The sequence below is a fragment of the Puntigrus tetrazona genome, chromosome 2 (assembly GCF_018831695.1).
Source record: "Puntigrus tetrazona isolate hp1 chromosome 2, ASM1883169v1, whole genome shotgun sequence".
NCBI lineage: Eukaryota > Metazoa > Chordata > Actinopteri > Cypriniformes > Cyprinidae > Puntigrus > Puntigrus tetrazona.
This window is the reverse complement of record NC_056700.1, coordinates 14,682,149-14,709,489: the sequence shown is the minus strand read 5'-3', so window position 1 is coordinate 14,709,489 and position 27,341 is coordinate 14,682,149. Positions and strand designations below refer to the sequence as shown.

Here is a 27,341-nt window from a genome sequence, read left to right as displayed (position 1 = left end):
TAGTAGACAATATTATGCCCTCTTTGAATTCAGTGGCAACTTCAACCGTAAGGAAGTTACTTTTATGTTTATATTGAATTTATGTGCTCAGATAAGCCCTAATAATCAAAATCAAAAGCTGAAATGAACATGAAAAGAAATGAATAATTACTTTCAAATATTTTTCTTTGTTAATGTTAACTAATGTAGTTAACTGGTTGAACCATACTGTACAGTGTTACTATAAAACACAGTGAGGTGAATGCACAACGAGAGACATATCTTAGAATAAAATGCACAAAAACATCAAATGGTAAATCATACGTGTGCATTATTTGTTTAGGAGAACATTTCAAAGACAATATACAGTCAGACCATCTGAATACAGAAGTACATCTATATTACAGTGCAGCAGTATCTGTACTCAGTTTTATCAATCCAGTATCTACAAAGGCATTATGAGGTATATACAAATGCATAGAAACAAGTTTCAAGCTAGAGTGTTGTCACAAACTAATGCATAGAGTACTCAGGAAACATAAAGGTATCAAGTGTAGATAAACATCATTTAATGTGAAGAGATCATTGCCATCTTCCTGTCTTCATTTCTAACAAAACCGGAAACAAATCTTATACCATGCTGTTGTAATAAAATACAGTAGGTGTTTTCTAAATCATTGTACTTATTTCTCTCAGGACATTTGAGTGTGCCTTTTTACTTCATGACAATGAAAGTAACGATAAAGAAAAAAATATACATCAATTTGATACTGTATATATGTTCGAACAAACATTTTGAAAATCATAAATACATGCAGCTGCTTGGCTAAAATGATCTCATTGTATATATTATAAATATGGAACAGAACGTTCATAAACATTAAAAGTGTTCATTTGAAATAATTTTGTAAATAACACATAGTATGGCTCCAGAGTTGAAGGTCTTTGTATTGACACAAGCTATTTTTTGTATGAAATTTACTGAATAAAATCTGGATTGTTTTTTTGTGACAATCTACAAAACCAGGCCAAAATAAACACTGAACTATGTATATATTAAAGCCAACATTAAACCGAAATATTAAAATCAATGAATGTCTGAGATTTGTCAGAATTTGGAAAATAGGTTGCAAACAGTAATTTATGCTCTTAGTAGTGTCATTATATGGAAATAGTAGTAATGATTTTTTCAGACAGGTGCTTTGATCACTCCCCCCATCTGCCATTGGTCAAACAAATACATAAAACTGATTACAGCGGTTGCTGTCAGGCTGGTTGAGATGGTCAAATTATTATTTTTAGTCACAATGTTTATAGTTTTTTTTCAGTTAAATCAAACTATACATTTCTTTTTGTTTCTGTGTTTTACACTTGCATAACAGGAAATATTTGAACACCCAACATATCCAAGAATTTGTATGTAAATGTGCAAGACTTCAGATTCATTAGGCGAGACGGGTAAATGACCGAAACTAAAAAAAGTACACAATTATTTGAAGCTAAAATTTCTTTAAGATACAAATCAGCGCATTTATGACTTTGATCAACTAAATTAATATAACAAACATCAGTTTTAAATATCAAGCCGCATAATGGATTGTTTTAGTACAGCTAATATAACCGGAAGCAAATGACCTCGGAAGCCTTGCACATTTCAATTACAAATGGCAGCACTTTTATGTTAAATATAAGGTGGAAAAATTCATAAAAAATAACTAGACTAGACTGTCCTTGTTTGAATATTGGTAAAAAACAGACCTTCCAATCCTTGAGGTGAAAAGCCCAAGTGAGAATTCTTTAGTTTGCTTTCATTTGCATGCAGCTAATAGCAGCACAATGTGAATGCATTAACCCATTTAATCCCATGAAAATATCAAAATTATGATTTCCATGTGGCAAGTCCCTTATTATATTCTTAATATCTTCATATCTACCACTAATGTAGCAGCACGTTCTACAAAAGGCCAAAAAAAAAGGATGTCAAAAAATGTTCTGTTTCTTAGGGGTGACAAACAAACACAGGTAAGAGCATAGCAGTAGACATGACCGGTTTGCATATGTACATATCAGGAAACAGGAACAGTAGCGAGCAAAGATGTAACCACATACTCAGGATTGGAAGGACCAATGTGCTGAAATCTTGTAGTCAGGCCCACACGAATCTAAAGCCCGAGAAACACAATTATATGAATGAAAACTGACAATCAAGGGAATCAGATGTGGCCATAACGCAGCAGAATGGATAAAGAAATAGAAACCATGTTGTCCTGAGTACACGATAGCCAGCATTTCACATAGCAGCATTAAAACAACGTCCACCTCAGCGATGAATGTACATGTCCTCAGTCCACTCCTCTGTCTCGACGCACCTGTCCATGTCCCTGTCCCGCTCCCGTCCCTGGTAGTGATAGTGATTGTGGTGCGGGTGAGCGTAGTGGTGCGACTGTTTGTGCGAGCGCAGCTGGCTCGACTGTCTCTGTTGCCTGTTGTGCTCGTTGTGCTCCAGCTCGTAGTCCTGCTGGCCGTGGTGGGAGTAATCCGGCTGAACGTCCATGGTTCCGCGCCGGTGGTGGTGATGTCGGTGGTGGTGGTTGTGATGGTGGTGGTTATGGTCCCTTTGAGCTGTAGTCCTATTGTGGTAGACCTCAGTTTGGTCGGGGTCGCCCTCGACCGGGAGCGTGCGCCTGCTCCGGGACTCCACGCACGAAGCGTCTTTAGCAGGAAGCAGCTCCATGTCGCTGGGCTGCTGGTGGCGCATGTGGTGCTGGTGTTTGTTGTGGGGCTCTGTTGGTCGGCTGGTGCTGGAGCGGTGGTGGTGGTGGTGATGGTGGTGGTGATGATGGCTGTGTCTCTTTGGCTCGCTACGAAGGAGCCTCTCCTCCTCCTCGGCCTCCTCCTGCACTTCCTCTTCTTCCTCCTCCTCCTCCTCTCTCGTCTCCTGAGCCTGGGGCTGATGCTCCTGCTGGTGCTCTTGAGATCCTTTTCTCTTGGTGGCGGCCGTCTTCTTGCTTTTCTGTTCATCCTACATATGAGATACATGACATGAAATTAGAGTTTGGTGGCTTCTGGTCCATGTCTTTTAGCTTTGAAACAGGAACAGCCAAAATACAATGCAGCATCTGGACTCCAAAAGTAAAAATCCCATTTATTTTCTCTATGGAGAGAACCAATAACTTTTAAACCTTTAAAGGTGAGCGACACGGTTGTTGTAAGACCCTCATTATGTCTTCTTGTTTTTTAGATAATCTTGTTTAACTGCAAAAATCTACATTACCCTTGATTCTACAGACAAATCTCCACCAATCAGAGAAGTAAATAATCAAAGACGCTACAAGAACTACAAACGTGGAACTTCTGCCCTATTATACCGTTTACTTACAACACCTAGGATAGGCTATTACTAATACTATGAAAACTAAGAAGTAGTACAAACTAGTTGGTACCAACACTATAAGCGTTTTACCTCAGAGACCACCATCTCACCTAGGAAAGGTCCTTAAAGCTCAAGTCTTCTTTAAATGTCCAAGCAAGTTTAGTAAGAGGTGGGGAGGAAATTGAAAATGTCACAAATATGACACATAACTAAACAAATGATCAGACTTTACGAAGCCTGCAGATGTTTCCGAGCAGTTGTAATTAAGGACGTTAGTATGTGGATTGAACTGAAGGTATAAGAGAAAGCATAATGCCATTAATGAGAAATTAATACTCAGTGTACTTGGTTACTGATAACATATACTTCAGATGAAATGTGAGTGAAAAAGAAAATGGTCTGTAATAGTCAGATTATGTGAAAATATTGCAAAGGTACTATTTAATTACATAAAATACATAAAATGATAGAAATTAACAATTTAATTTTATAACCAAGTAATAATAATTTTATAACAATTTAATAAAAATAACAATTACATAGCCATTTTCACCACAGAACACATGTTAATCTATAATGTTAAACATGGTGGAAATGACACTGTGTATTAACTTTTTATGTGTTCTGAATATTATTAAGTAATTATTACATATATTTAAAGTGACATAAAATTTAAGTACATTTAGAAAGTTAGATTTAGAATTCAAATAACAGCTGGGGTTTTTTTTTACTTACTTTTCTTCAAATAATTTTAAGAAAAAAATGCTCCTGGAAACCAACAGGCTCTATCTGTATATTTTCATTCTCAGTGCTTCATCTGGAGTGCGTCTCGTACCTTAGCAGGTGTGGGGCTGGTGGGGAGTGTGTTTTCTGCCAGTTTCTCCAGCATGGGGTTGGGAGGCTCCATTTCAGGAGGGTGTGTTGCTCTCCAGTAGGCCTCCAGGTAATCAGCGATGTGTTCACAGGCATCTGACAGCTGGTTCTCATCCAAGATGACATCGAACAGTTCCTGTGAGAGGGACCAATAGTGACGTCACAAAAAGGGTAAGCATAAGTGACAGAAAAATGAAGCACACCACACTGGATAATGCTGGGAGGCTAATCTATGTCAACTACTGCCTTTAGTTCCTTTGCAACAATGATGCAGTGTAAAAATACCAGTCTCTTGATAATCAGATCAAGACAGTTTGCGATTAAGCCCTCCGGCTAGACTTGGATTAGAAATAAGGGCAGTGTTAAAAGGAGGTCATCAAAGAGGTTCAAAATTTGGGTGTTCATATTGATTTTTCTAAAGAAACAGACTCTTAAGTTTATCAGAGGAAATATATCAAACGCATAACAAGGTGACATTTTGTATCATGATTAATTGACCACTACACTTTAAAGTGTTATTAACCAATACGTGTGAAAATAGAGCTCATCAAGAAAACTTCCAATTCCTTCCTATAAGACATTATGTGAAGTAAGAATAAGAATTTGCTGAGAGTTTTGTTTAGAACTGTTTGGGACTGTTTTTTCTTGCATATCTGAGCATATTTTTCACCTGCAAATGTTTGGGTGAAATATTCTTTCTAAAATATCTCAGAAGGTTCTCCTCAACCATGGCTCTCTACCATACAGAAAACATTTTAAGGTCTTTAGTATGTATTTAAGTATTTACAGACGACAAACTTACATTGGGACACTGAGCCAGTTTGTCTGCGGCCACCATCTGAACATTCAAATGTTTAGTCTGAGATTTGCCTCTGGTCTTTATCAATCTTGTCAGAACCTGAACAGCAGATGAAAAGAGGAAGGAAAAAGGGACAGGAAGGATGAGTGGGAGGCATAGGGGGTGAAAGAACAGTGGATGTTAGGTCATGCTGGGTCACAAGAAAAAGGTTGTGTTTTTGTGCAACCAGTCTTCTCATTCTTGTGTTTCCTATGTAAATGTAATGACTGCACATTCAAAAAGTTTTGACAATGAATGAAACCATGCTTTGTGTAGCTTAATGACAGACAGATAGATCTTATCCATATGACAAATATTTATCATTTTGAGTGATATAGTGCACTTTAAAAGACATTTTCAGTTATCAGAAAAGTGACAAGTTTATCAAACAAGTTGACATAGTGCCACATCAGATACCGCTGTACTGACAGAATAATCTTTTTTTCTTCCTCCTAGTGACTGAAGTCATTTATTAAACCATAAGCTTACACCATAAAGCCAATGAAATACTTGAACATGCTAGCAAACAATACTTGTGGTTAACACTATGAATAAAAGCTAAATTAATTTCTTTCTGATGACTGAATAGCTATTTAACTGATGACTAAGTATTAAACAGTATTTAATTGTTGTTGTTGAACATAATTCCCCACAATTAATTTGGCCTTGTTATGGAATAAACTAATTTGGAATTTTTTGAAGTTAATATTTTCAGAATGTAGTTAAGATTCTAAATGAAAAGCTATGGTACAAATGCAACCATTTTTACAAATTAAATTAACAATGTGCATTAATAAAAAAATCATGTAAAATGAAAAACAAACAAACAAAATAATTTACCATAATTTATATATATACTGTATATATATATATATATATATATATATATATATATATATATATATATATATATATATATATATATATATATCTCCTCAACAATATATTAATCAAAGAAAAACTTCAAGGTTTACATAAAAATGGCTTGCCATAAGTGTTAAGTGTGATACTGATTATAATAATAAAAGTTTCTTGTGCACCAAATCAGCACATTAGATTGATTTCTAAAGGATCATGTGACACTCAAGCCATTACTCCAAGACTGGAGTGTTTAATGGGTGTTTAATGTTCAGATATCATTATTACATTTTACAATTACATGTTGAAATATATTCAAAAAGAAAAAAAAATTCTACAGTAATAATATTTTCATAATCCTCCTGTATTTTTAATTAAGTACATGCAGCTTGGGTGAGCGTGATTATCATTTGAATGGTATTGTTTGTTTATCAGTAAACTAATGACTATTGAAAGAATGTGTGCGAGTTCTTTGAACACAGTTTCTGACCTTGGGTGACGAAATCTTGACATACACCAGGATCGGGGCCAAGGAGGTCTTGCTTAGTTGCAGAGGATGGTTAATGGTGTCAGCATCAAGAACCACAAGCTGTAGACTGCGTGCTAACTCAAAAATCCTTTCAACCTCTCCTTGGATTTGGGCTGTAGGGGCAGATTAAGAAATAAATGAGACTAGTCGACCTAAAATCCTTATATGACATCTTAAAAAATATTATTCTATCAAAGTACAAATCTGCTGAAGTTTATCCAAAAGCACTTTGCACTTTTTAACGAAAAAGGGCATATAAAAGTAAAAGTCCCATCTTCAAAACTAAATGCATTCCATACAGAGGCCATGCAATATGTCAATGAAAATAGAGATGATCAAAATATGCTGACAGAAGTTCCTTGCCCACAGGATGTAACAGAACAATGAAGGTTTAAAATTTGCTCTTTGCTCCAAAATGAGCAAAACTTTAATGATAAAAACAGGACTAGTTCAAAATCATTTCAAATGGTGTTTAACATTATCTTTCACAACACACTGTAAAAAAAAACATTTCTTAATCAGTTGTTTTATATTGTTTTTAAGTAAAAATATCAAAACATTCTCTTGCTTTAACTTCGATGGAAAATAGTTATCTTTCTTTAAGAATGTTTATATATTTTTTCAGAGAAACAAGACAAAATTACAGATTAAGCAGCACAAAACTCACTCTTACGCACACATTGAAATACTTTGGCTTGCATTTGTTTGACCAATAAAATTAAACACATATATTATGAAGGTCAATGGAGAGTTTGTGGTTATGGTGTCTAACACAAGCCGAAGCTTTTAGAAGCAGTGACCTTTACTAAAAGTATCAGGACAGTTTGACACTTATAGTGCTCTCTAAGAGGTAAAGCAATTCTGATGACACCAACAGGAATGAGCTGGGGAACATGGACAGGCTACTGCTGTTATACGTACCCGCGGCATCTGAGGTAAGAGAGCAATGCAAGGGACAGAGTGGAGAAAACCAATCAGATCCCCTTAACAAAGCTAGCTACACACCTCAGATCCACACTTGGTGAGAAAACACACCCACTCATTTTAAACAGCCATTGAAATGATACAACTGAAACTTATCATTTAAAAGCAGTGGGGGTTTCTCTGTAAGTGGGATCATTTTTCTTTTCTGAACACACTGCAAAAATATTTTATTAATCAGTATTTTTGTCTTGTTTTCAAACGATTGTGAATATATCAAACCGGATTGACAGACTTACGTTTACTTATTAATCAAGTTTTCCCTTTTAAACGAAATAAAGAAAATTAAGACAAAATGACTGATTTTTTTTTTTTTTTTTTTTTTTTTGCAGTGCACAACCAAGCTCTATTATCCCGTTGTTCGGCAGTTAATTAAAACTCTCTAAATTCAAGCATATGAACATTTGGGTTCAATGACCAATCAATTCTCTGATTCTGAACTAAATGTATTATTTCACACCTCAAGCCAATACATTTATAATATATTACGTAATTTGTATGGAATGAAGCACAGACAGACAAACATTAAGAAAAGGACAAGTAGTGGGTACCTAAATTGGAGCGGGTGTTGGAGCGATCCATTATGGCGTGCTTGCTGGGGTTGTTGAGGATGGATCGCTTGGCGAGTGCAATATCTGCTGTCACCCGGGTGATAGTAATTCTAGCGATAGATTTACATATTAGAAAAATCATTTAATAATAAATAAAATGCATTACTTTGTCAACAGTCGGCAGTCTGTGCATCATACCTTCCTTCAAATCTGTGTTTTAAAAAATCAAAGAGAGCTTTTTGCATCATGTCTGTAACCTGTAAATAAAAAAGGGGAGAAAATATACAACTCAGTAATAGTACTTGATGAACATGTAGTTTCCATTATGTACAGGAGAGGGCAGTGCATATTTGTACAGCGTAAGAGTGGCATAAAACAGCATAAAAATATAATCTTCAGGTTCTGCGATAATACGCATTATAGACCATGTCATCTGAGCCAATGGAAAATGGTTAAGATCCTCAGAGAAACTATGAATGAACGTGGCACATACGGAGACAACAGCAATTGGCCCTGACCTCATAGCCCTTGAGCGAAGGCCCCATGAGCACCACAGGACGCATGGAAGGCACAACATCATATGCAGCCAGTTGCTCTCCCTGCAATCAAAAAAAAAATGGGTGTATAAACAAACAGCATATGAATATAAATATAAATGTGTGTGTGTTGTGGTCATAATCGCAGCATTACTATGTATTTGCTTACCGATTTCTTCTTCACTTGTTGAACTAAAGGATAAATTGAGAAAAAATTGAAATTGAATTGCACACAGAGACATAAAATAACAGTACTTATATTCCACATACATACTTTTCACCCAGGTATGTGGATGATAATAAATGATAAAGATAAACTTCCATGCTAATGTAGTTAAATTCAGCAATTTGCCTGATATACTGATACATGAAGTGTCAGCACACCTGTTTGTGGTGGAGCAGCTTTCTTCGCATTCATATCATCTTTGGCAGCATTAGCTGCTTTACTGTAAACGAGAGAGAAAAAGCAGTTGGTACATAATGGATTTTGCAACAATTTATGCACATTTAAATGGCTGACTCATTCATGCAATAAGAAAACAAAGATTACAAAATGAAGACTCCACACTGCATTATTAATCAGATTTGTTTACTTGGCCAGTGCTTTGGCGGCTTTCCTGGCCTGCACCTCTCTTCTGATCAGAATCGTCTCCAGGTTCACCGGGCTGGGGATAAAACCAACCTCTCCCCCTTCTTTCACAGGCCTCCCAATCCACCAGTCATTGTTAAATTTCTTACAAAAAAACAACAACGACAAAACAACACATTATATTTAATAACCATCTTCACTGACCGTATTGACATTAAAGGGATAGTTTACCTAAAAATGAAAATTCTGTCTTCATTACTCTTGTAAGACATTTGTTCATCTTTGAGACACAAATTAAGATAGTTTTGATCAAATCCAAAGCCCTGAATAGACAGCAATGCAACAACCACTTTCACAAGCAAGTTATTAATGACAGAATTTTCATTTTTGAGTGAACTATGCCTTTAATTTGATGTACTTCAGTGTAATGAATTTGCTGGTGATCTGGGAACACGCTGACCTCTTTGATATGCAGGAAGTCTTTAGCTTCAAAAGAAACTCCATGCCCTGGTATAGGGACGTTGTCATCATCCGCAGGAGTGTAGGTAAAGTTTGTGCGCACGGCGAAAGCAACAGGCTTAAACTGAGTAATAACAACAAAAAAGAAACTCTGAATATGACAGGTTGGCAAAATAATGTGCGAGCACATGAACCGCTACAGTATTCAGTTCTGTAAACAAAATCTCCAAGTGTAGTTCTACCTTTTATGGTAAGAATATTTGCAAATTTGTCCATGAGGTTGTGTATGAGTGAATGGTAGCAGACAGATACTTTGAGGTGAGTGCAGGAACAAAACCACTGCTGATCTGAGCAACGGCACATGTGCTGCATTGCCCCAGGCAAGTTACTAATAATAGCTTTCATTCATTTACCTTCAAACCAATTGCAATGCACAAATTCATTCTCAAAGAGCTCCACATCAGCCCAGTAAAGGGTAATGCAGTCTAATGGCAGCTACATGAGGCTCGAGGACACTGTGGATTTGAATACATAGAATGAGACTGAATGCACATAAGATCATTTTAATTTAATCTGCAAAGACCTAAAACGTGTCCTTCAAGTACTGTCAAATTTGCAAGGATAATTTATATGGAGTGCAGCAGGATAAGCAAAATGTGATCATGTGATCAGAGTTGATTCATCCATATTTACATATATTTACGGTAACAGGACAAAAGGACAACTCCAGAGTAGCAACTGAGATTCTGAGATAAAAAGTTGGCTTGCTTAGGTCAGTGATTGATCTTTTAAATTAAAATATTAAGGAATCAAAGAGTAAAAAGATTACAGTAATTAGAATCTCATTGATTGATTGATTGCCTTAAGTTTTTACATCCATATAAATGGAATATATATATATAACTAAAATTGTTAATTAATATTGCAACTTTTTCTATCTTTAAAAAATCAATCATCTAAGTTTCCATATATAAACATACTGCCTGAGTAATAATAAATAATAAATAAATCATACAATGATAAGCAACTGCTTTGTTCTATTAATTTGTTGTATTATAAATGAGTATTTAATTAAAAGAAAGTCAAATGTCAACGCAATGTCAGTCTAGCTGCTTGTAGCCTGGTTTTTAAAAGGCGATGCTCTGTGGGAGACGGTGGACTGAAGCAGGACGTGATGCTGTCTGCTCAGTACCTTAATTAAAAAGGACCTCGGGGAGCTCACTGACACAGACAGGGGGGTTTCATTCAGTTTTTAAAGTCGAGCAATACTGGACTCTGTAAAGAGCCGATAATAAAACACAGAGCATTTGTTGTTGCTCATTCATGGTTTGCCACGGTGCTTCTTATCTGTTTTTGGACTGTGCAAAGTAACAGAAAAAAAGATTGTGTGTAAAGCATTGATTTTGTAGAGTTCAAGATTTATCACCGATGTACTGTTTCAACCAAGACATTTGGTAATTAGCTTTTTGACACGGCTACCTTGTTACTTTGACGGGGGAAAAAGAGCCGTGCAAAATTTATGAGCACATCTAAAGCTGTGATGCATTTCGGTCCTTGTGGCCAACGTCACTGGTAGCAGGAATGGGAAGCTGAGAGAATTATGGGGTTGCAATCTACCTTGGCCTTCTCAAGCTGGACTTGGGCATTCTTCTCCTTCTCCTCAGTGGCCCCTGAGTCCTGACGGTCCGCCGAACCCTTTTCAAACAAGAGTAAGAGCCAGCATTATTTTAACACCTAGACTCCTTCTCTTTCACAAGACATTTCTGTGCATTCTGAGTCAACAAGCACTTGACTGTGCGTATATTATCAAATATAACAGTGACAGTGTTGAGACGATTAAGCTGAAACTGTGCTGCCTTTGCTTTTAAAATAAAATAATAACGATAATAAAAAATAAAAGCAGAGGCAATTCTAACTAGGTACAAAGACATCATCATTATGATATAAAATCATCAAATGAGGCATATGCATTGATGTGTCGTTTTCAGTAGAGATCACTTCGCTATATAATGACAGTGTCATCAAAGTCAGAAATGATCCCAAGCTTTCTCCTTCAGGGCTCCTTCATCAAATTTTATTAGCAACTCCTCACAAAGGGCAGTGTTCAAAGTCTTGCAGAGAATTTCTCAGTAATGTCAGGCAATAAGAACTCAAAGTAAAACCATTTCGCTCTGTCAAACCGAGCTAGTAAATTGATACGAGCATAACACTGCCTATCATTTTTCAACACTAATCTATGACAAAGTGCTAACACACAATAAAGACTGCACTTGAAAAAATCCATAACACAGTGTCCATAATATTTTTAACCTAGCAATGTGAAAAGCAGTGATTATAATAAATCTTCCATATCACCTGCTGAAGGATTTAATACTAGATGTTACACTATAGCTTACATGGCATCTTCAAAATCTTTTGATGAGAAATCAAAGCTGTGTGTGAGGCACTGTATTGCCAATACATAAATAAGTAAATAATTCTTCCCTGCTTCTTAAAAGTCTTTATTTTCTTATTCAGTATTTGTGTTGAAGCAAAATCTGCTTAACTCACAACAAGTCTATTACACTTATATAATGTTGGCATATTCATTTCGCTTACAAAATTAACTTTTTATTAATATTAGCCAAAACAAAATGTGGTGAGGTTCCAAAAAAACAGGCCAAATGAGTAAGAAAAGTAAACGTTTATCAAGATAATATACTCTGAACAAATATCTTGATATATATGCTTCTCAGGTAAATGTATCCTAATATTAGATGCAAATACAGTGACTATTTTAATAGAAACTTCAGTTAAATCCAGTTAAAAATAATTTCATAAAATCTATTTAACAGATTTATACAGCTTTTTTCAATACTCAGCCTAATTGCCTTCACTGCATATGTTTTGTAGTCATCAAATCCCATTTTAGTTACTTTCATTTCCAAAATTCAGTCCATTTCTAGTTAAGGATTCCAAATTTTCAATGTAAAACAGTTTCACAATGTCAAGTAAAAGTCACGGTGACAGAAATACTCCCAAAGCATACTCTCTCCCAAAGGCACACCTACGCATGCTCACATGCACACTAACACGCTGACAGGAATGGCACCGTGACAAGCCCCTCGAGAGACACTGGTGGCACGCAGTCCCACAACCTCATTCTGACCTTAATATAAGGCTGATAACCTTGCTAACAAGACCAGCTCTATTGGTCTCATGCATATGTTGTGTTTTGGATACTGAAGTGCTGGTTACCCAACTATTTTTAGCCAGGTAAACAGCACCAAACCAGCAAGAGCCAGTCTGATCTTCATCATCAGATTAAAGATCATCTGAATTAAAGTCGCAAATGCTGTAAATGTTTTTAAAAAAGTATGCCAACGTGAGCTCGAATGTTGTTATTAATAAATACCGTGCTCGCAAGTGTTTGAAATAAACAGGCTTAACGCAGGACCCACTGGATAAACGACTCAAGGGCATGCAGCAAACATAACATAGTTTGCGTTGAAAGAAATGAGGCTAATTAGCAGAGAAGGTGGTGAAACAAGATTGAGAAAAGGAATGAATAAAATGAGGAATTAGAAGAGGCCGGGGTAATTGGAGGGTGGGGAGCGGAGGGGGCTTTTCCCATAGGCAGAGTCATGTAGAGGTGCTCGCTTTTGTTTACTCATGTCTGCTATAGACATCTGTTCACTCAGTGCCGCTTCTCCTGCAAGTCAATGTCACAGAGAGAGCAGTACAAAACGCTCCTGAATTATTAAGCAATGCCACGCGCACCAAGATGCAAATTTCAACCACTGAAATTTGTGGGGATTTGGTTCATTCTCATTCTTAAATATATTGGAGAGTGAAGCCTTTCCGTGGTATTCAAAGGGAGCAGCTGATTTTCTGAGTAAATGATCTGACCGTCTCTTCCCAATGTTTCCTAGTCGTTTTTTAGGGCAATTAAGCAAAAACAACAACAAAGGCAACCACAGATAAACATTTTTTTTTTTGTAATCCATTATTGGTTTCAAATTACATTACAAACATTTTTGTTAGAAAAGTAATCCATTACATTACACAATTTAGGTACTAATTCACTAAAATTGCTAGATTTCAGACTACTTTTTGATTACTTTCGACCTTTGTTGATTTAAAATCTTATTTCGTATCAATATGAAAATACCAAGAAAAAGACAATATAATATATTTGCTGTTACTGACAACATAAAGTGCATTATTCATTACATTATTTTAAGGTTTATTAAACTGGGGTTTGTAAAGGAACTGCAGGGGTTTGTGAGATTAATGAAAAGCAAATAGATAAGTAAATCATCATTTTAAAATGACACCAATATAAAAATCATTTTACAATTCCTCAAAATAACTATTACTAAAAACTTTTATTGTAATTGTATTGTATTATTTTATTACCTACATCATGTCACGTGACCATTAGCCAATGTCAGAGAACTGTGAAACATGCAAATGAGTCAATGACATATAAGGATTTTTAACAAGCAAACTTGGGATTTTCCAAATAGTTGTCAGTAAAGTGTTCAGTAAACTTCTCTCTTTAGGTGCAGGACAGAAGCATCTAATTTCTGTTATTTACAAAATGATAAATGCACTTAATATAGACCCAGATGTTTCTTTTAGAGACTCTTGGGAGCATGACCTGACGGTCATCTCTATTACGAGAAGACATTTTAAATCTGGTTCACTCCTCTTCTATTCGTGCCACACATGGCCTATTGCAGTATTAAGTACTATACAGAGCTCATTTAACAGATTAAACATTAAACACATTTTTCTGATTTTTCTCCTGCCAACCATCTTCATATGTTTTGGAGCTGCCCTCGACTGACAGACTTATGGTCCAATGTGTTAAATACACTTATTAATGCTTTTAATATAGACTTAGACCCTAACCCCTTGACAGTTTGTTTTTGGCATTTCCTCAAGATCATCCCGCCAGATCATCGCCTTTACTACTGTCATAGCTAGACCAAATATTCTTCTCAAATGGAAACATGTCATCCCATCATAGCATAATATGTGGATCAGAGAAATCTTTTATTATATAAAACTTGAAAAGCTAAGATTCACTCAAATCTTTTCACAAAACCTGGAAACCCTTTTTAGACAACATAAAAAGCTTTCTCTGTTTTCCTGATACCATTAATTAATTTCTATTAGAAAGAAAGAAAATTGACTCTTGAAAGAGGAATGCTCATTTATTTGTATGTATTAGCCTATCTGTTTAATTTATATATTATTCAATTATTCAATAGATGAAAAAAACACCAAGATCGCTTAATTTACCATTCTAATATGAATTTATGTGCACTCAAGATTCTTAATGTTTGAACAGTTACATATATCACAGATACAGATTACAGATATTATTATTTTGGTATTTGCCGAAAATCCTTATATATCATTGACCCAAATATGATAACCTAATTATTGAAATTATTATTGAAATTATTGAAATGCTGATAACCTGATATAAGAAATCTCAGGGGTACTATACATTAGGTTAAAGAGGTCCGAACGACAAAAAAAAAAGTTTGTGAATCTCTGCATTACATGAAAACAATAAATATAGTGCATTTTAATTTGTTTCAAAAGACAAATCCTTCCAAAGACAAAGTAATACATGATTAGATAACCCTCCGCATGTTCTTTAGTAGCTGATGTAATGTTGAAATGCTGAGAAAACAATTCTTAAAATTGAAATGATTTTTGAGAAATTATATCCACTAAACAAGTGACTGGTCTTTTATGCGACTGTACGCAATCCTAGAAGACTTTCTGACTGTAATAAGTGGTAAGCTATTTTAGAAAGGAAATTTTAAATTATGAAAAAGAAGAATTAGGGAGAATCAATGAATTATAAATAAACTATCGCTATTAATGATCATGTAATCAATAAAAAAGTAACTATAGTCTGATTTTGAGTATTTTAAAATGTAATTTAATAAGGGTGTAACGATACGCGTATCCCGTTCCAGTGTTTTGGTTCACTGTCCTGCTGCATCACTCAATTAGGCTTCAGCTCATGCACAGACGGTCAGACAATCTCTTTAAGAAGTGTCTGGAAATGTTGCAATGTGTCCAGGTCCTACAGTAGCAAAACATACCATCACTCTGCTGCAGTATGGCATTCTTAAAGTGGAATCAGTACCCGCTTTGCACAGTTTTTCACAGGGCCAATCTGAGTAATTATAATAATTATAATGATTTGGTAACTTTGTTCTTTGTATTTTCTAAGGAGCCCATTGTTTAATATAAAATGTTATTACTATTATTCAGATTGATGACATTACGAAATACAAGTGAGGAAAAAAGATTTTATCAGTGTTCATCAATACAATAGAAAACTATGTGTGTGTGTGTGTGTGTGTGTCTGCATTAAAAGCTGTAAGGGATCGAGGCGAGAACAGACGTTGCTATGGAAACCTCAAGAAAAGGAAATGTGCTGGCTATGCAGTAAATTTCACGAGGTATATGACTTAAAATCTAGATTTCCCAACTACAACGTACTGTAGCAATCTAATGATATTGTTTGATTTTTTGATAAAACAAACAGCCCAATGTATTGTGTACTTAGAACAGTTAAAAGATTGTGATTAATAGACACAAGTATGTCACAGTATCACACTAGTGGATTTTTTAGTCCGGTGCTATAATGGTTTGAGTTCTGGGCTTTGCTCCAACATCCACCTACTGCAACCTGTGTGACTCCTGCTAGCGCACCACAGAACATGTCATGAGATTTGGGTCAGATCCATTTAGTGAGTCAGCACCTTTCACTTCAACACCGGGAGTACAGCAGGAGCCGGAAATTTAGTCAAAATGTTTTTTCGCCCCAGAAAAATGACATCAGACAGTAACATGCTTATATAAAGTTGAAAACAAAAACTGAGACTTTAGTTAATTAAGTAGAATTAGGGCTATGTTCAGTTTGGTTTCGGGTGAATGCATGGGTGAGGGAGAATATATACTATTTCTGCGAGACCCGGGATGTTTTCCTGAGCTTTGGCTGGAAAAAACAGAGTACAAAATGTGGATGGTGGAGAGGCACGCTTTCTTATTTGAAACTGCCTCCTAATCTAATTAAGACTAAGATTAAGATTTCCTGACTGATGCTAAATGAGCTCTGGCAGGTCGCCCAGGTATTCAACTGCTCTGTGTTCTAGGCTATGCCAAATGTTACTGTTTGTACAATATAAAGTAATGACTGTATAGATTTTTTACAACTTCTACTTGTAATTTGTTAGAAAATAAGGCTATCATCTTGAAACATAGATAACCATGAAATGCAGAAGATTGAACCATTTCTGATTAATTTTATAATTCTGTAATAGTACTTTAAGACTGGCACATGTGTATCACGATAATCAGTTTGATGAGAGATGCTTTTAGTGTTTTCCCATAAACATACACTGCAATGTATAGAAAGATACATTGGCCCATTCCGTACTGAAACGAAACACACTATTAGACCTATGGGAGAGACACTCATGAACATTACGTCTCTTTTTCTCGCTGTTGCCTCCTGGTCATGATTGCTTCTCTGTAAGGAGATTAAGATGGCATGCGTCAATCCTGGATTTGGAGAGAAAGAGACAAATGCAAACTCGTCCTGTCCAATGGACAACACTGCAGATAGAGACTAGAGTTTCACACGTCCTCAACGACCTGCAGCTCAAAAACTGAATTAGAAACCATTTTTTACTGCTTTAAATTTCTTTGAATTTGTATTGTTTTCTAGTAAAAAGGCAGATGATAATTTTTCAAGTTTATTTTTCAACTGGCAATTGGGGAATGAAAAATAAACTCAGAAATTTGAAAAAGTTATTTAAAGATATTTCTATATTTTCTACTGGAAACCATGGTGAAAAAATAAAAAAGCAAGGGAATAGTTTAATGCCACTTTGACAGGTTTCTTCTTCCAAGTATCTAGTAAAGCTAACTAGTCGTTTAGCACTTTCCAAAAAACTTCCAAAAAAACCCCAAAACACACAAACCCCACACCTGTTCTATATTTAGACATCATTTGAGAAACAGCTGAGTTTTGTAATCCTGACAATTGGAAAAGGATTATGTTCATAACACTGCTCAGCACAATTCCATCACTTTCAGCATCGCAATGATTGTGCAACCTGTCCCGTGGAGGTTACACCTCAGGACAATTATACTTTTGACATAGAAAACATCCAGCATAGGCAGAGCACTGTTTACCCCAGTATCGGTGTGCACACACAGCCTATTGTCTATGGTACATAAAAGCAATGATGCATAGCAGCTCAAGCTCACATGGATTACAGCTGAAAGCAACAGATGGCACTCTCCTCGAATGGCACTCTCATGTCTACCTCTACCATCATTCCCTCACAAACACAAAAGCACTAACACGCAAGACGTTTTACCTTTTTCTTGGGTGGCATGCCCACTTGCTCGCTTTCCTTTGCGTTTCTCCACGATTAACAGCTTAAGTAGTGGTCAATTTTATGCTCTCACAGCCGAGATTGACCAGCGACTGAGAAATATCCATGTACTATCCCCTTTAATCTGTTCCGTCCCAGGACAGCCAGCCAACTTTGTCAGATGAGCCCTAAGCAGGTTTTACGGCATGTTTTGCGCATGGTGAAAATCATAAAGTCGCGAGCTTCGGGCTTCTTTGATAGTTATCGCAAACAGTGAGCGCCGAAAGTCTCTCCATGAGTGGATACACAAGCGGTGTGAGCAGCTCTCGCTGTGAGTGGAGTTTGCCACACTACTCCTCCACCCTCCCCCGCTCTGAAGGGCTTTATTCCACAGCGTGGCATCTGTTGCTCCAAGCACGAGCTGCAAACCTGTGCGATTAGCAAAACTGCTATTTGGTATATATTATTACAACTCAAGAGACATAATGTTTTTAGGTGAAGATACTGATGTTTGCCAATCCCTAACTGTAACTTTAAACCCTTAAACCTTACAGACAAATCAGTAAATTGAAAACGAATCATGAGTTGATACATACGAGCCGAGGGGAGTAGGCACTGCTGTTATTTTATTATATTCATTTTATATTGCAAAAAAATGCACTATATTGGTGTTCCTGAAAGAACCACAACAATCGGTTAGGTAAACAATTCAGTGGCTCAAATACAAAATAGCATACTAGAATACTTATTATTTATGACATATAACACTAGTACAGAAATAGCAGTTAAGGTATTCCAACTCATCAATGAATCGGTTGAGTAAATGAGTCAATGACTCATTCATTTGACAGTCACTTGCTGCCACCTACTGGCAAAATGAAATGCAGAAATGGTTCCCTGTTCGGGACTACCACGTGAACACTATTAGGATACCATTCAAGCAATGAGATCGGACCAGAAATAAGTGTTTAGATTAGTGCTATAAAGCGAATAATCACAATTAATCGCATCCAAGACAAAAGTTTTTGTTTACATAATAAATATACACAGTACACACGTATATTATGTATATATAAATACAAACACATGCATGTATATATTTAAGAAAAAAATATGTTTATATATTAAATATACAATATAAATATAAATATACAAATGCATATTTTTTTAAATGTATGTACATTATGTATGTGTTTTTGTATGTATGCATGTATGTGTGTATGTATGTGTTTTTATATATACCTAATAAATACACATAAACATACATATATTATGCGATCAAAAACTTGTAATTGAACAATGAATTGTTTGGCAGCACTAGTCTAGATAATAATTTTCTTAAAATCAGATATTTTTAGATTAGATCAGACAGCATAGTCTCAATGGCATGCAAATTATTAACACAACAAAACATGACAGAAAATTGGACATTTTAAATGCATAAACAACAGCAGGAGTATGATTCACTGGCCTCACACATGGAGCAATCACTGGGCCAAATATATTAGCATTAGCTATATTACAAGTGAAAGGTGAGTCTGTACCAAAATACTGTAGTTTGATTGGACACGTGCAATCTTCTATTCTGCAAACTTCTATTGTTTCTATTCGTTCTAAAGTCTAACATTGTAACCCACTAAAGACCACTACATCTTTCTAGATGACCTATATTTGCCACTAATCAGATGACAGGGTATTAAAGATGTACACCTGAGAGTAAGTGATTGAGAGAGAGAGAGAGAGAGAGAGAGAGAGAGAGAGAGAGAGAGAGAGAGAGAGAGAGAGAGAGAGAGAGAGAGAGAGAGAGAGAGAGAGAGAGAGAGAGAGAGTTTTATGTTTTTGTATGTCTATTCAAATTTGCTTTAAAAATGAGAAGACTAAATGAAAACTCTACACAGTAAAATCCAGAATCCACTACCTATATATATGTAATGGTTTGGTGACGCATTACAGGAACAGCAGATTATGTAATGCTTGCTTTGAATTTCAGTGCACTTTTAAATTATATATTTTGCGCTGAGAATACTTATAATGTGTGCACTTGATTTGACCTAACTATATAAAACACGGCTAGACATTGTAGAATGAGTGTGCAACACAGTAAAATGTAATTTGGTTTGCAAAACAGCAATAGTTTATTTGAGTGATTTTTTTCACAAGCCTTTTTATACATGGACTACAATATAAGGCCTTGTAATTGTACTTGTCTATTCCTTGGACAGTGTGTTATAATTTATAATTCAATCTCTTATTTCCATGTGTGACAGATGCTATAAAGAATGGGAATGCACTAACACAGTCATTGCAGGAAAATAAGGAACTAGAAACATATATAAGACACTAAACACTGCCTTTAATGAATGTTCTTTTGGCACAGACAATATCTTTTAGTTTTATATTCTATCTTTACATTTGTTTTGGCTTATTTTTGTTTAGATGCAAATTTATTAAATATATTAGGCTAAATAAAAATCGCAATATAATAACCCATACATAATGCTGACTTTTAAAATAATTGTCTTTTGATTATACGTTAAAACAAATTAATCTTGAATGCTATACTCAGTGGAAATGAGTAAATCATATTTGCTTTAATTTCTGTACACTATTAAAATAAAATGATTTTTATGGACTAGTAAAAGTGACAAAAATCACAATTATGTAATTTTCTGAATAGCCAAGAGTGTGAACAATAAAATCTTTTTTTAAATACAAAAAAATATTTCTCACTTTTAAATGTCATCAACACACACACACACACACACACACACACACACACAGTCATGATCATTCTGTGAGCACACAGATGCACTTACTAAATTACTAGGTGACAAATCTTAGCGTGAGACACTTTACGTCAGCCGCTCTAACGGAATAGGATTTCTGTGGAGCATCCGTTGACCATAAAAATGTCTGCTATATTATCCTGGTATAGATTTCATTACCAGAGACACCAGCTAACACATTGCTAATGCATTCCATATCGAGATACAGCTCTTCACCTGTTTATAAAATTGTTCTTTTATAGACCTACACATTTTAGCATACATAAATATTACACACAAACACATATTAATGCTCATGGGAATGAACATGCACTAATATGCATGTGAAAGCACATGTAGTTGGATTATGCTTTTCACACACACACACACACACACACACACACACACACACACACACACACACACACACACACACACACGGGATCTATAAGCTTCTTACAGAGGGGTGTGCGCAGTGTAAAGCCACGCTCAGTAATACACTGCTCAGAAGGGCACAACGAAGCAGACACGCACTGCTGGAGTTCCGGCCTCTGCACCTCTCTCCTCTGGACCATTCAACCACACACACACACACACACACACATCCAGCTGGAAGACAAACATCTGTCTGACCTTACAATCACACCAGAAATGATCAGCCTTTCAGTGGGAGACCGCAAATTTAAACTCCACTGATGCTTAGTTCTTAAAGTGACAGTTCATACAAAAATAAAACAAAAATGTCTTTTAATATAAAAATTCAAATGCCATAACCTGTCTAATTATCTTTAATCATCCTTTTTTTTAATGATTTAACGGTTTCAACACAGTGAAAGTAAATGTGGCCCTTATAAGAAAGTAACCTATATAGGACTGGGTAAATCATATTCAATTTTTATATGCTAATATGCCAACTTTAATGAATTTCTGAATTTACTCTAGTAAGCAACCTGAATATTGGCTTCTTTTTTATACCTAAAATGTTGTATCTGATTGTCTGCTTACAATACTCCAGAAGAGCTTAATTTGTGTTTCTGGGAGGGTTTATTTATATATTTTTTTTCTCAGTAATCCTTGTTCTTAACAGCATTCAGGTCACTCATTATGCCTGTTTGAAATGCGTCCTGGAATGAAAGCATCTTTCCCTTCACATCTGTTTGAATATGGCATTATAAATCAAAGTTGTAGGATCTTCAGGGACTACAGAGCAATTTTTAGTCTAGCTGAGCTGCGTTTTGTGCTGTTTCAAACCTCAAACCACTTTTGCAAGACCACTGTGTTAATAATGTCAAGCTAAATTATATCATGCATAACAGCTACTGTTGTAGCATACGTTATTCTGCCATCTTTATATGCTAACGATGAACCCTTTTTAAACAAGTTCTATCATTCTAATCACAGTCTGGTCCTCACAAACTACAGCTGTCAACAGAGAGCTTTGTGCAACCTAAAGTTCATCTAAAGCCAATTGTCCAAGTGAAATCCATGTGCTTTGGATGACAATTTAGCTAGACACACACATGCAATGTACCTCAGGGTTTCAATTTTAGTTTCAAACAGTACTCACCCAAGAGACGTTTTTATTCTTAAGAGTTCTGGGCATTTCTGCAAAGAGGACAAGGAGAATCGGCGACTGATGCCCTCAAGTTCCAAGTTCACCTCTGAGATCTGTGGCCCATTAGCGCTGATGTTTGGTCCCACTGAAGTTAGGCTTTGAGATGATACACAGTGGCCATCAGCCACCACCTACATGATGTGTACAGCAACTTGCAAGACCGGGACATGACGGAAAAACTCAAAGTTTGGTCATCTTGTCTATGATTTTCTTCCTCCTCAGCCCCTCTGACTGGCAATGCATTAAAATACTGCATGAATATGCAACGTAACATCTGGATGATGCTCCGCCCCATAGTGCTAGAGGCAGGAACTCAAGAGCGGCCAATCCTGCCCACCCAACAGCTGGGAGAGGAGATTTAAAATGGTAGAAAGAATAAGGTGGAGCACAGGGCATGTCCTGCCCAGTGTTGTCAGACAGATTGTATGTCTCTCTAAAACAGGATGAGCAATGCTCATAATCCTTCAGCACTGTTCAAACACTCTCTGTCCTGCCTCTGGAATAGGTCAAAGCACTGAATACTGCAAAAGAGCATGCTTTTCATAACCATCACCTTTTCATGCTTAAAACCTATGTACACTTGAGTGCCACGTTTTTAGAACACTGTGTCACGAGCAAGACATTTGTCTGTTCTGTGTTTACATGAAAAAAAAACAATAGGATCTTGCGCAATGCATTCTAGTTATTGATTTTAGAGGAAAAATTACCTGAGGACTTCAACCGGGCGAACTTTGTATTTTAAAAAATGACACAGAAAAATCAGCTGCATTACATTAAATGAAGGAAGGAAGATTAAAAACAGTTGTTCCTCCTTCAACAACATTTATTTAAAAAAAATGTTAAACTATACGACCACTCAAGATTTTATCATGTTATATTAATATCACATTTTATAAATTTTTGTTGTCTAATTTCTAATAAACGAACATTTATAAATGTATTTGAAAATGTTACGTTTAAAGTAGATTAGAGATTAAAGTAGATATATAGCATAATTCTACTGTCACCCAGCTTTACGCTTGTGGATGACAGGTAAACCACAAAAGATCATTTGTAAATCAATTAATCACACAAGGAAGTTTACTCTTCAACATCGCCAGTGTTCAAATCAAATCAACACCCCTGCTGAAACCTAAAACGTTTAAAATGATACTTCACCAAATGATACTTCTCTCATTATTTGTCACCTTCAAGCTGTTCCTAACTGGTACAAATTGCTTTCATATGCTGAACACATGGAAGTCCATAGGGAGTAGAACTGTTTAAATTCAAAAGAACTTTTATAGTTTTTAATTTTTCGGTTTCATAAAACTATAAAATGCTCCCTGCTACAAAAGGGTCATAAAATACATGAACCTGTTGTAAAGGTGTCGTGTGTGCACATAGATCAAGTGAGGAAATGTGAGGGAAACTCACTTATCAAACAAAATAGAATGGGTTTGCACAACCTTTTCATTTATATAATGTGTGTATTTGAATGCCAGAAATTGGCATTAACAGAGGCATGTCCTTCATCTGCTGCCATCCTGTCTCCAGTATCCTGGCAGGATCATGACAGAGAGGGGTGATCTGCCATTAGCCACTGCCAATAGCCAGACAAACACTTAATATAATTCAAGTTCACTCAAGTTCAATATCTGCCAAAGAAAAACAAGACTTGAACGTTGTATTGGAAGAACATTAAAGTCAATGCTGAACTAGGCCATGCTTCCAACCCTTCCTCTCATATTAAATACTTAATATTTCATTTTGTCAGGTTAAGATACTTAGTGATAGCATTTCCATTTAACGATTTCTTCATGAAATCAGTTTTTTTTTCTTACAATCAGAACCCAATCTAAAAAAAACCAAAACATCTACAAACAAATGAACGAACAAAACTCAGTAGGTATAACCTTTGATCAAGTTCACAACCCCTCAAGTGCCAACAGTGAGTCAGAGAGTCCTTGTCAAGAGAAGTAGTACATTTTTCCACAAGAAATGTCATGTAAGCCTGTATGAAATCTAAATTGTGTCTCTTACACAAATACTCCAGTATAATCCATGTTAGGGGATTAGATATACAACAGAAACCAAGAACACATGGCAGGGAATTGGAACAGGCAGCACCTCCCAAGTGCACTTCAGAGGCTTAACATGAAAGTTCAATCCATCCAACACATCAATATCACACAAAACACCCACACTGCCCTGCTCTATACAGCAGACAAAAATAGATTTTGGAGTTTTCTGGAAAAAAGGCAACTCACATAATCCTTTTTGTCTTGTTTTCTGATAACAAAATCACATCTGCAGCTTGTTTGCAATACATGTGATAATGTTATGTCAGACCGAAATAGGACATTCAGTGCTCAATGTTAACAGCACAATACCACCATACATTTAATTGCTGCAGTACAAAGCACACGGTATATGCTAATTTTTCGTACGCAAATACTGCATCCCACAATGCAATGGACCTGACTTTTTCAAAACTGGATTTAAATGCAATAGACTGTGTATACCGTATGCCGCACGCTGTTTAGTAATATCGTGGAATTTATAGCATTCCATTTTTTAAACTTCTTCCAATGTTGCTAAAGCAAAGCATAAAATAACAACAATAATAATGATTATTATTTACATCATAAAATAACCCACGTGGGCTAGGTGACGTCAGCACAAAGAAAGTCGTTTCGGAAGTTAGGCCTACATTTACTCTACAAAGAGAAAGAGCATAAAAATTCAGATTAAAGTCTGCAAATACATTTCGTAACGTGAATGGATTCATCATTATAGTTATGGAGTTTATTTTAATTTTATGTTCTCGTGCACGTCTCGACTCAAAGCAGGCTAATTGAGAAATTACCAATTAAGGTGATTTAATTGAAAACCAATGTTAATTTGCTAATGCTGGATTATTTTTTGATTACAAGTCGCGATGTGGCTGGCACGTTTGGCTTACTCGTATCTCGCAAGACACTGATCGTCTCAACTCCTGACTGTACCAAAAATATCAACAGCACATTTCTGAGGATTTGGAAACATCTGACGCAGCGGTTACAGTAAGAGATGGCGCTTTCGTTTTATAATCACTTTCTTTGCACTTCTAGCTCTGCTGCCTGACACCGCATACGGTCTGAGGCACGATAAGCCTATTTACTACCTGTTCGCTTTGACAGCTTTGGAGCTTCTGTGCGACTGTGATCCCCTTCCGCCTGCTCTGGGGGGATTTAGGTAAGGCATTCATCATGACACACACAGTGACTCACGCGTCTCTCATTCTGTTCTTTACACACACTCTCATTCACTTTCTCTCCATGCGGCAGCCCAGGTGGCGGTAAAAACGTGGCTTAAAATAGCAGCGAGTGTATTTTTAGACCTTCTACGTTTGAGTCGAGTTCCCGCTAAAAACGTGCTCGTACGTCAAATGTTATGAATGATGAAGTGGTCGGAGGAATACTGTGGTAGTGGTGGTTTAGTAGTAGGCGGTTTGTGGGATATTTTCGGTTCTGACCTCATCACTAAATGCTACAGAGGGAACAGGTTGCCATTTTGAAATCATAAAAGTCCAGAATGCCAAAAAAAAAGACAGTCCGACCGTTACTAATTTCACCCGTATTTAGTAAAGGGAACATACACAAAAACACTCAATCAAAACTTTAAAGATGCTTAGAATGTCAATACGTAGTACTTCACACTTTCAAGTTCTACTTAAAGTGTATATTGTGACCCTTACTCAGAATTGTTTGTTTATATGCAGTGGCTTTCTACCCAAGAGCATCCTGGCGGCGGAAAATCACGTTAGGCATGCTGCGGTTACTTACATAGGTGGACTGTTCTCTCCGCCAGTGTCCCAGACCACAGCAATACATCAAGAGAACATCCAGGGGGGTCGTGATGATGGTGCAGCCAAGAAGAGGGTCTAAATCACTCTTTCTGTGACACGCAGCCTCTGGATCCCTGTCTGTAAGGGACAGCCATCACATCAGTCTGACGAGAGACATAGCAGCATCAGCAGCAGCAGGTAAGTGTCTCCTTTCCACACAGCCTCCGGTCCAGCCCACAGATATATACAGAGCGTATAAAAAGCGGACATTCCTCCACAAACGGCGAAGAATGCGATGCAGTCAGTCAAAGTGAGTGATTCACATCCTCCTGCTGTCCTCCTGATGCTCGAGACCAACAGGCTCACAGTCCACTGGCTCCAGGTGTGTGTGCGATTTTTATTTGTTCGGCTCTTCCCTCGTTGAGTTCCTCTCCTTATTTATTTACGCCAGCCCGCACCCTCCCCAGACAAACCCCACACCCTCCCACCGCACACCCCCTTTTTTTTTTTTTTTTTTTTTTTTCAAAGACAGACACAGGCTCGGAGTTTAAAATTGATACACGGTGTAAATGTCATTTTCCTGCCTGACTTTCCCTGCGTCAGCTTGTTCCCGCCCACCCCAGCCAATCAGAATGCAGATGCAAGCCGCGTCTGGGTTGCCTTGTCTCCAGTCCACACAGGCAGAGGAGGCTGGAGTCCACCGTCTGCCGTCTCTCCTCCCCGCTTTCTGCTGTTCTCTACCTCCACGACTCCTCCCTGCCTCCCTCCCTTGTGGATCAAGGCTCTTTCTGTCTCTTTTTGCTTCTATGTCATCAGGGATGCTCCTGATTACCTGCGTTACCCCCTCGTGTCCTTTCTGTTGCTGTAGTTTGCCGTTTCCTCTCGCTCCCTGTGTTGCTACACTGCACGCTAGAGCACTTAATGCAGGAGAAACACAGGCTGAATTCAAATGCACTTCCTTCTTCCTCTCATGGCATCTCAGCCCCTTGTTTTTATCAGTCAGTCCACTCCTCTTCTTTATCTATATACTGTATCTGAGTGCCTGTCCTTGCTGTCTCCTCTCCCTCTGTTGTCCCCTGCTGAGGAGGCGAGCCAGAGCTCATGCAATTTCATTTGCAGCATCTGTTCACATGCTGACTGTCAAGTTTAAACGGAATGAATTAAAATTAAGCTCTATTCTGAAATCTG

General features: G+C 36.8%; 1 protein-coding gene across 4 annotated transcripts; it reads right to left on the bottom strand.

Annotated features, from left to right (window-relative positions):
* Positions 1 to 290: 290 nt before the first annotated feature.
* Positions 291 to 26,600, bottom strand: cacnb2b (calcium channel, voltage-dependent, beta 2b). 4 transcript variants are annotated; one of them, XM_043260008.1, is made up of 14 exons: positions 26,152 to 26,600; positions 11,184 to 11,261; positions 9,568 to 9,690; positions 9,112 to 9,251; positions 8,903 to 8,964; positions 8,688 to 8,710; positions 8,501 to 8,581; positions 8,181 to 8,239; positions 7,983 to 8,092; positions 7,372 to 7,380; positions 6,412 to 6,563; positions 5,028 to 5,123; positions 4,188 to 4,361; positions 291 to 3,001 (listed from the first exon to the last, which is right to left on the bottom strand). In XM_043260008.1, the coding sequence occupies exons 1-14, from the start codon at positions 26,197 to 26,199 to the stop codon at positions 2,300 to 2,302; spliced, it is 1,857 nt and encodes a 618-aa protein (XP_043115943.1). In that variant the 5' UTR covers positions 26,200 to 26,600; the 3' UTR covers positions 291 to 2,299. The 4 variants fall into 4 exon arrangements, with proteins under 4 accessions (XP_043115943.1, XP_043115959.1, XP_043115951.1 ...); XM_043260024.1 differs by lacking the exon at positions 26,152 to 26,600 and adding an exon at positions 17,969 to 18,303; XM_043260016.1 differs by lacking the exon at positions 7,372 to 7,380.
* Positions 26,601 to 27,341: the final 741 nt, after the last annotated feature.